Source organism: Tetrao urogallus, assembly GCF_951394365.1.
Source record: "Tetrao urogallus genome assembly, chromosome: 6".
Lineage (NCBI taxonomy): Eukaryota > Metazoa > Chordata > Aves > Galliformes > Phasianidae > Tetrao > Tetrao urogallus.
Genome location: NC_136819.1, coordinates 55,343,608 through 55,353,582, shown reverse-complemented (window position 1 = coordinate 55,353,582; position 9,975 = coordinate 55,343,608). Strand labels below are relative to the sequence as shown.

Genomic DNA, 9,975 nt, shown 5'->3' with positions numbered 1-9,975 from the left:
GCACCACCACCTCTCTGGGCAACCTGTGCCGGTGCCTCACTACTTTTCTTGTGAAAAACTTACATCCAATCTAAATCTCCTCTTTTGGTTTGGAACCTTTTCCCCTTGTCCCATCGCAACAGCCCCCACTGAAGATAACTGTTTCAAACCCGTCGGGCTGCTGCTGGGGCGTGATCCAGAACTGGAGATTTTGGGAACACAGCGAGGACCTTTCGGAGGAGCAGATGGGCTCCGTCTCCTTCCAGCGGCTCACAGCGGGCAAGACGGACCCCGGCGGGGGCTCGGGCGGGGAGGCGGAGCGCTGCGGTCGCAGGAGGTGGAGGAGGACGAGGAAGCGGGCGTGGAGCCCGGGGAGCCCGAGGAGGGCGGAGCGGCGGTGGGCGGGCGCGGGGCGGTGGCAGCCGGGGAGGGAGCCGGGCGCCCCGCGGCCCATTCGCGAGCCGTAGCGGCGGCGGAGCGGAGCGGCGGAGCCGCGATGAAGCCGAGCCCGGCAGCGGCCGCCGCCGCGGCGGGACCGGGGTTGGGGCAGGCGGCGGGGGGACCCGATGCTCGCTGGAGGGAGAAGGGCGAGGCGGAGGCGGAGAGGCAGCGAACCCGCGAGCGGCTGGAGGCTACGCTGGCCGGGCTGGGCGAGCTGGAGTACCTGAGGCAGCGGCAGGAGCTGCTGGTGAAGAGCCTCCTGCTGCGGAGAGCCCCGGGAGCGCAGGGCGGCCGCGGGGAGCAGCAGGGCGAGGGGCCGCCGCCGCGCAGTCTGGAGGAGAAGTTCCTGGAGGAGAACATTCTCCTGCTGCGGCGGCAGCTGGTGAGCCGGGCACGGGGGGCTGGGGCGGGGAACGTCGCCGCGTCCCGCGGCACCGAGCCGGTCCGGGGGATGCTGCGGTGCTCCCCGGGGAGTGCGTGCCGGGCTCCGTTATCCCGCCGCCTGCCCGTCCCAGCCGTGCCCGCTGCCCGCAGCATCCCTCGGGGACGCGCCACGGCGACAAACGGGCGGAGGACGCCGGCACGGCACGGCACGGGAGAGCCGGCGTTCGAGCGGAGCACGGCGGCGGCCCCGGCTCTGGCGGAGGTTCCCTCCTCGCTTCGGTTTGGTTCCCTGAGCCGGGCTGGAGGCTGCCTGACCCGACTTCCATTCAAGGCAAGAGATGCGCTCCCGTTGCCTTGAATGGAAGTTAGAAGCGAGCTCCTGGGTTGGAACCCCGAGAGGAGGTAACGAGCGCTCTGGCACGGCCCGGATCGGGCGCCTTAAAAGAAGGGATGCTTTTGTTGGGAAGGCGCTTTGTCGCTTCTGTGGGAAGAGATGGAAGGCGGCAAGAAGCGGCAGATCATTTTTCAATGAAAATAGCGTACAGCTGTGCCTGGCCTTCTTTTGTGCACGGCTCAGCATTTGCTTTCACCGAGGGAGAGGCAGGACTGCGTGATTTATTTGCTTGTTTCCCCCCTCCCTCTTTTTTTTTAATTTTTTTTTTTTTTTTTTTTTTTTTCTTCTTTTGGCTTTGGCTCATTCACTGTGCCATTTCAAGAATGGCTTCCCTCTACAAAATGCCAGTGAAACGATCTTGCTGCTTGCACAGTAAGGGATGCCAAAGAGCCGTATTGAAGTAGCGGGGATTCACTGCCCCCACTTCCTCCCCCCCCCAAAAAAAGGGATCCTTGATAATGATCCATTCGTGCACTTGACATTGCAGACTGGGACCAACCACACTGCTGGTTGGGGATGCTGGTGGCAGTAGGTGGCGCAGAGTCACCACCCAAACCCTCTGCTCTGAAAGGTGGGCAAAGGTTGGCTCGTCCCTTTGGTTCTCCAAGGATGGTGTTCAATGCCAGCACAGCTTCAAATGGCCTCGTTAATACTAGCAGCATTTGCTTTCCCTTTGCTTGAGGATTGGCCCAGCCCCGGGGAAAGGTTGTCCTTGATTTAATGGGTTTAGAGCATCAAAACTCTGCTCTGAGCGTATCAGAGCACCGCTGGGCTCAGATCAAATGATGCACTTAGGAAAAAAAGAGAAACCTCCCTCCTGCTTCCCCCAGAGTCAGAGCAATTAAAGAGTATGAAGCAGAACAGGTGATGGATAAGCAACACTGTAATACACACAGGGAAACTGATTGCTTGACCGTGGGTTAATGACTGCCTCACAAAATCATTTCTTACTGCTTATTTTATGCCATCAAATTCCCTTCATAAATAGCCCTAAAGTTCATCTCCCAGCAATTTTGTACAATTATAATGGGAGGAGAGGAAGAATGACCCTTCCTGTTGGCACTGCTAAACTAATAAAAGGGCTGCAGTCCCAGCTCTGGGAATCCTGCTGCCTATATGGTGGAACATGGCCTTACACTGCAGCAGAACGAGGCGGTTCCCTCACGATAGACACTTGTTGGCAGAGCTGTTCCATCCCATTGTGTGAACAGATGTGCGCTCTGACTGGTTCACTGTGCTGGTGAACATCCCCTGTTACATTGGCAAGGCTGTATTTTCACTGAAGGGACCCATTTTGTATGCACAGGTCTGGTTATACCATACCATAGAGAACAGCTTTGTTGTTACAGCTGTGTTCTTGCAACAGAGTGCTTTGCCAGCACAGTGTATTGTGGGGCATGCTCCTTATGCAGAACAGGCTGGAAGAGGCTGGAGTGGAGTGCCTGCATAATTCTTCAGTTAAGTATTTATCCAGAGGGCCTATCTAGAATGTCAGGACTTTCTCCTGTTTTTATAATTATTTTTTAAAGAAAAAGGGATTCACATGGCCTTGAATGAAGAAGGCTGATTGTCCTTGGAACCCCTTCATTCTTGCCCCACTGAAGTAGCTGATGTTTGCCATCTTGTTTTCCAGAACTGCTTGAGGAGGAGAGATGCTGGCCTGTTAAATCAGTTGCAAGAGCTAGATAAGCAAATTAGTGACCTCCGTCTGGACGTGGAAAAAACGACAGATGAACACCTTGAGACAGACAGTCGTCCAAGTTCAGGTGAGGCCAATGGTCAGCGTGACAGAGCCTCCCATGGTACCTGGAATTAAGCTGCCTGCAGTTCTTAGTGTTGCCACCACGAATGTCTATGACACGTTCACGCTCTGATAATTAGTGCCAACTGGGAAAGTTCACCTGCTGCTGGAAAGGCTGCTGTTTTTCGGCAGAGAAATGTTTCAGGCTGAATTAAGATTTTCGGTGTTTGGGTCAATTTTTTTCTCAAGGCCACCCACAAAACTTCCATTCCTCCTGTATATTAGGAAGGAGGTTGCAGGGAAAGTGGCAAAAGGAAGCACCAATGGCAGAGGAAAGATGTCAGAGTTGATCTTATAACCAGGTGGAGTGCTGAGTCTAATAATTTAATCCCTTTTGTATTGAATTTCATTCTGTTCTGACTGCATTGGAGCCAGTAAATGGTATTCAACTGTGGGGAGCCTTCCACAGAGGATCTAGGCTTGTTCTGACAGCATTGAGGAATGGAGGACCTACCAAGCAATCACTTGCACTGTTAAAACCATTGCTTAGTTCTAATTTGAACTTGACTCGTTCCCATACTGATTTTTCAAATGCTTTTTCCCTGTAGACTAAGGTCTTTCTACTGCCAAGCCTTTTCTCCTCTTGGAGGTGCTATGTATTTTAATTCCCAGGCTTTTTTGATGAGCTAAACAGGTCAGTTCATTAAGTCATTGGTTTCAAGGCATTTTTCCAAGCTCTTAAATAGTTTTATGGCTCCATTCCAGTTTTTTAGCTTTGTTTTAAGCTTGCTAGATTTGAGGACTAGGCACACTGTTCTAATGTCTTTCTTACCACTGCCATGTAGGCTGGTGAAGTCATTTCCCACCTGCTATTCATTAGTCTCTTTGTACATCCAACAATCTCTTTAGCCTTTTTTTTGGCCATACCATTAAGCTTGATTGAGCTACTTTTCCATGCTGACTAAGTCCTTTCCAGGAGTATCATTTTCCAGAATGCATCCTCATTCTGTAGACATGCCCAGAATTCCTTTTTCCTAAATGTACAATTTAAGTCTTGTTTATAGTGTGTTGCATTTTTCTAAAGTAGACCCCGTTTACCTGGAAGTTTTTCTGCCTGCACTCCTTTCTTGTCATCCTAAATACTACATGTTTGTCCAGAACTTTGATGAAAATAATGGATAGCATTGGCCCCAACTCTTGGCAAAGATCTGCAGTCAAGTGATAGCTGGGGAGTTTGTGGTGGAAGGTAGAATGCACTGTTACATGAGTGGACTGGCCAACACAGCCTTGAGCCTTCTTGCTAAAATCCGTAATCTCCTGTTAAAGTTAAAACCTCAACCCCTATAAAAGCTTAAAAAAATAGTTTAAGATTTCATATGTTGAGCAAAGTTGTGTTCTTTTAAGTGCTTTACTGTTAAACGGGATTCTTTGTAAGGATATTACTAAATTGTGCGCTGTTTTTTGGACGACTGAATGAAATTCCCATACTAATTGCAAGAGTAAGCCAACATAAACATGAGCTGCACTGCTTTTTTAGGGGCACAAATGGTAACTTTATGTAGACATAACTAATATAAATGCAAACTCTTATTTTTGTAGGGTTTTATGAGCTGAGTGATGGAGCTTCTGGATCGCTCTCCAATTCGTCTAACTCTGTCTTCAGTGAGTGTTTATCCAGTTGCCATTCTAGCACTTGCTTTTGCAGCCCTTTGGAGGCAACACTGAATATCTCAGATGGACGCCCTAAATCTGCAGGTATAGTAAAAGCAGGTCGAATGCATCATACTCCAGGAGGTGGCTTTGGCTTTGGAAATACTGCCTCAGGAGTATCTGGGTTGGATTAACCCTTCTTCTTTCCATTTGACGTGCTGTGCTTTGAAAAGATTCCAGTGCCTATCATGTACATGTGTTGCAAAGAAGGACCATTTCTTCTCCACTACTCCATCTTTGCTTGTGAATCTGCCCCTCTAAGCACATGAAAATAACGTGTGAAAATATGGCAGCTGCTCTACCCAGCAGAGGGCAGTGGTACATATGCACAAAAACACATTAGTCGGCTAATTTCTCGTGATTTCTCTAAGAAAAGCATTTCTACTAAACAGCAATAATTAGAGGTACCTCTGCAGCCATGCGATATAGATGTACCATTGTCATTGCTGCAAGTGACTGAGTAGGGAGCTAGCTGCAGGTTGCAAGTCGTTCTGTTTGCAGCAGTCTTTTGTTCAGTTCTGATGGTCCTCAACACCCAGGTGAGCATACTGAGCTTTGTTCTCCATTTATATATTAGAGACGAATAGACATCACGAACAGACTAAAAGTACTTTGTCTCTTTGGCACAGAGCTGTCGAATTTCCTTTGACATTGGGCTGAAGTTGCAATCTTTAACATGTATGACAGTAAAATAGGAAGGCCACCTCTGTCTGTTGTCCAGGAAGGACACTTCAGTAGGACTTCTATGATTGAGCATTACTGCTTGACATCACAGCCACGCTCATTCAGAAGCCTTAGTCCAGTCTGGGTTGTGGAGGATGCTCCTAACCATAGTATTTCCAATTTCCATTCTGCTCTTTAAGGTTAACTTATAGTGAAATTTTATGAATCGAGGATAAAATACTTCAAGCTCTTCTGACTCAGAAACGGGAAAATTCAGCCTGGGATACATTGATTCTGAGATGCTGAGAACTCCTCTAAGTTATCCTTTGAGCAGCTTGAGGTAATTTAATGTTCCCTGTTGAAAGGTATATCAGCCAAACATAAAAACATGCACAGGGCTTTTCAGCAGATTACTTTCCTTTTTTTTTTTTTTTTCTGTATGCAACACAAAAATCTAAAGCTCCCGTTAATCATGCTGTCTCATTTATAGGAATGAAATTTCTCAGTCTGGCATGTTTCAAAGAAGTCTTTTTGGCAACATTTCCTGACTCTGACATAGAATTTAGGAAATGTGGGAAAACTGGGAGGTGATCTGGAGGAAGTTCCTGTTCTTGACTTCCCTTTCTCTCCTGCCCACACAGGAGCATCATCGTTATCAGCTAATTTCATCAAAGTATGTGAGACCTCTTTTGAAATAAACCTAAGATAAGGAGCAAGCACTGTGCTTTCAAATTTGAGCACTCTGGCTGAAGTTTCTAGCCCAAGGGTAGAAAACAGGACTGACAATGATCTGCCAGGATCGTTTAGGTTGTCCCTCTAACCAAGAAGATCAAGCGAACTAGATCTTAATAAAATCATGATCTTAGGTGCTTGGATTGAAGCCTTGCTGCTAAGGTTGCTTATATCCGACATAAGTGCCTTAGTTATTAAATCTGACTCATGCATCTTGAAAGGCACTGGATTTCTCTTAAAGAACTCTCTTTGCAGAGCCAAGGCCTGGGTACTGGCTGTATTGACCTGCGCTCTTGTTCTTACGTGGAAATATTAGCCTATTTCCCATTCTTTAATTCTTTATTGTTCAAAGTGAACTGACATTATTACAGTCATAAAACAGGTAGGATGCTCATGTTAATAATCTGGATTTTCTTTTATATATAGTCCAAGATATACTTGGAAAAATATGGAAGTGAAGCTTGTCAATAAGCTAGAAGCAATTTATTGGTCTCTTGTCCATGTTTTCATGTTTCCTTTTGCATTTAACAGAGTAAAATATAAAACTCATGCATGCTGAGGCCCACAGTGAGTTATACAAGTGACTGTGTAGCACAGAAACGTGGTGTTTAAGTGGCTTGGATGTAGAACAAGAAGCTCTCAGCAGCCTGGACCCAAGAGGGCTCTGGGTTTTATTTTTTCAGTGAAGAAGTTGTGTTGGCACAAACCCTCCATAGATGCAGTTAGGAAGAAACCCTCAGACCCTTTTACAGCTGTTGAACAGCATCCCTGAGTGTGAAGTTTCTCCTATTTGAACAGCAGTGCTGTAGTGAAAGCGTTTGTGTAGATGAGTCCGGTGCTCCTGACAGCATGTGAAAAGCAGCAGAACTGTCACTGGCAAGCTCTAAACTCTTCTAAATGCCTTTCAGATCTCATAGGCTGGATGGATTATAATAAAGAAAGCCAACATGAGGACCAGACCGCGGGCTCTGTGTGTCGCTCTTTGTCCACACCGCACTCAAATTCCCTCGATGTCGTTGCAGATGTCCACCCAAAGTACCAGTGCGATCTGGTGTCTAAAAACGGGAGTGACGTCTACCGGTACCCCAGCCCACTCCATGCGGTAGCTGTGCAGAGTCCTATGTTCCTTCTCCCTGTGACTGAGAACCCCCAGCGAGAAGAGGAGAGGCTTGGCTGTGACATTACCGATGTTTGCGCCGGATCTGAAACAGACTCAGGAAAAGCAACCGATGCCTTTCTCCCGCCGGGCTCCTGGCCTGCCTCGTGCCCGTCTGCCAGTAAGAGGATAGATGGCTACATCTTAAGCCTGGTTCAGAGAAAGACTCACTCTGTAAGGACTAACAAACCAAGGACAAGTCTCAACGCCGATCCCACCAAAGGGATCTTGCGACACGGCAGCATGTGTGTCAGGCAGGCTGCCGGGGCGGTTTCACACAGCAACGTGGTGAACCTGAAGAGCACGAAGCAAGTGAGCTTGCCATCCAGTGGGGCAACTGCTTCAGAGAACACGGCTCCCTCCCCGCTCAAGCAGAGGCCGAGGGAAGCAGGTGGCGAGCAGGTGGAGAGCAGAAAGGTGCTTTTGCCAGCGGCTTTTCCACCCAGCGAACTCCAGAGCAAGCAGCAGCCACGGGGTGCCAAGGCGGTGCCTGCAGAGCTCAGCCGGCACGCGGTGGCTGCCACGGGGGATGTCCCCAAGGAAGGCAGCCAGCACTTCGCTGCATCTCCCAAAGAGAGCCCAGGGAAGCCGGTGGTGCTGCAGCCAGAGACCAGGGTCAGCCAGCCGCCCAAAAAGGTCCTGCTGAAGGGCGGCTCGCAGGCGGCTCACTCGTCGTCGCCTCCTGTGGAGGAGAGGCCCGCGCTGGACTTCAAAAGCGAGGGCTCTTCCTCTCAGAGCCTCGATGACGGATTGCTGGTGAACGCCCAGTACATCCCAGCCCAGCAGCAAAGCGTTAAGCTCCACAAAGGCACCAGGAACGTCAAGATTTTGAAAAGCTCTGCGCTGAAGCACAGGCCACACCTCGCCAACGGGCTTGAGAACGGTGCTCAGGCCTTGCGGGAGAAAGGCAAGCCAACCGGCAAGAAGTGCCGCTTTCCCGATGAGTTGGATACAAATAAGAAACTGAAAAAGCCCTCCTCAAGGGGGAAGCGCGGCGGCGGTCTGCAGCCAGAGTCAGGCCTCCAAGGGCGGCCAGCCAGTCTGCATAAATCTGTGGTCAGGTCTCACGGACACGGCCGGGAGGTGGTGGTGGCCAAACCAAAACACAAGCGGGCCGACTACCGCCGGTGGAAGTCTTCAGCGGAGATCTCCTACGAGGAGGCGCTGCGGAGGGCAAGGAGGAACCGACGGGACGGCGTAGGAGTCTACGCTCAAGTTCCTCTGCCGTATGTCAGCCCTTACGCCTACGTGGCCAGTGACTCGGAGTACTCGGCAGAGTGCGAGTCTCTGTTCCACTCCACAGTGGTGGACACGAGTGAGGATGAGCAGAGCAACTACACAACGAACTGCTTCGGAGACAGCGAGTCCAGCCTGAGCGAGGTGGAGTTCGTCGGGGAGAGCACCACCACCAGCGACTCTGATGAGAGCGGGGGTCTCATCTGGTCCCAGTTTGTCCAGACGCTCCCCATCCAGACCGTCACCGCTCCGGAGCTGCACGAAAATGCGGCAAAGGCCTTTGTCAAAATCAAAGCCTCCCATAACCTCAAGAAGAAAATCCTGCGCTTTCGGTCAGGCTCCCTGAAGCTCATGACGACCGTCTAGTGAAGTGACTTGGTGGAATGTATCTGTTTCTGCTTTTGGAAGCAAGGTGCTTTTGTGTACATATTACCACAGATTTTTTTTTTTTTTTTAATACAAATATTTAAAACTTAAGATAAATTATGTCGCTTGTCTTCTGAACTGGGTGGATACTAGTGCCTTTCAAATGGAAATAAAAGACCATTACACTTGTCTAAAAAACCATAACACTGCCATTTCAGTGGTGAACAGCCTCCAGTGCATAGTATCAGAAGGCTTGGAAAAAAAGGCTCACGTTTTTGGGAATGGATCATCCTTGCCTAGATTTTTCCAATTCTGGGTCTTATACAGGGTATCAACAGCTTAAGGTCATAAATTTTTAGGGGAAAAGGGGGAGGGAGTGTGGGTGGTCTCAGTGTTTTTGCTTGTCCCTTTCTGCTGCTCCTGGTGCCACATCTTGAACTTGTTCCTCCTGACAGTCCAGCCTGTTCTGTTTCTTTTTCTCATTGATTCTCTTCTTGAAGCTGGCCCTGTCCTTCCCCAACCTTCTCCCGTGAGGAAAGGGCTCCTGGTAAATCCATCTCCAAGGTTAAGTTGCCTTCTCAGGAGCGCACTCTGCTCTGATTTCCTGGGAGTCCCGATGCGGACTGCGGTGTTGTTTGGAATAAACTGTTGGAGCAGCTGACCAAGGCTTAGTAACTTCAGTATATTGTGTAAAACTGCTTTTGAAAAGAAAAACAAACCATATGCATGTCACGTGCATGATTATCAGTAGTTTTAATATTCCTGTTGATGTCCAATTTACTGTACATCATCAATGGCTGTTTTTATATATATATATCATTGTGTAAATTAATATAACACATCATATGCTGTAATAAACAGTCTGTTTTAATATTTTTTTTAAGTTTGTTACATTGGGACAGACTCAATCTTACAATGGTTTTGTACTGGCGTTGTCACCACGTCAGTGTCTCTTTAATGTGGCCTGTTAACATTCCCTGGAATTCGGTCGTGCAGGAAATGGAGCAAGTTTAAAATGTTGCTGTGTGTGTGATTTGTGCTCTGAGAGAACTGGATAGCCATGGCTCTTCTTGTTCTTCCAGTGACTTGCATTTTTAAGGGCAGGATGGGACTAAGGACACTTCTGAAACCTACTGTAGGGAGCCCAGTTTATCAGGGTGTTGGACTGGATGA

The 9,975-nt window shown here is 48.9% G+C and overlaps 1 protein-coding gene across 1 annotated transcript; it reads left to right on the top strand.

Moving 5' to 3' along the window:
* Positions 1–475: 475 nt before the first annotated feature.
* Positions 476–8,802, top strand: DACT1 (dishevelled binding antagonist of beta catenin 1; the record flags this gene model as incomplete). The annotated part of the gene is made up of 4 exons (XM_079536666.1): positions 476–802; positions 2,832–2,964; positions 4,539–4,694; positions 6,953–8,802. The coding sequence occupies 4 exons, from the start codon at positions 476–478 to the stop codon at positions 8,800–8,802; spliced, it is 2,466 nt and encodes an 821-aa protein (XP_079392792.1).
* Positions 8,803–9,975: the final 1,173 nt, after the last annotated feature.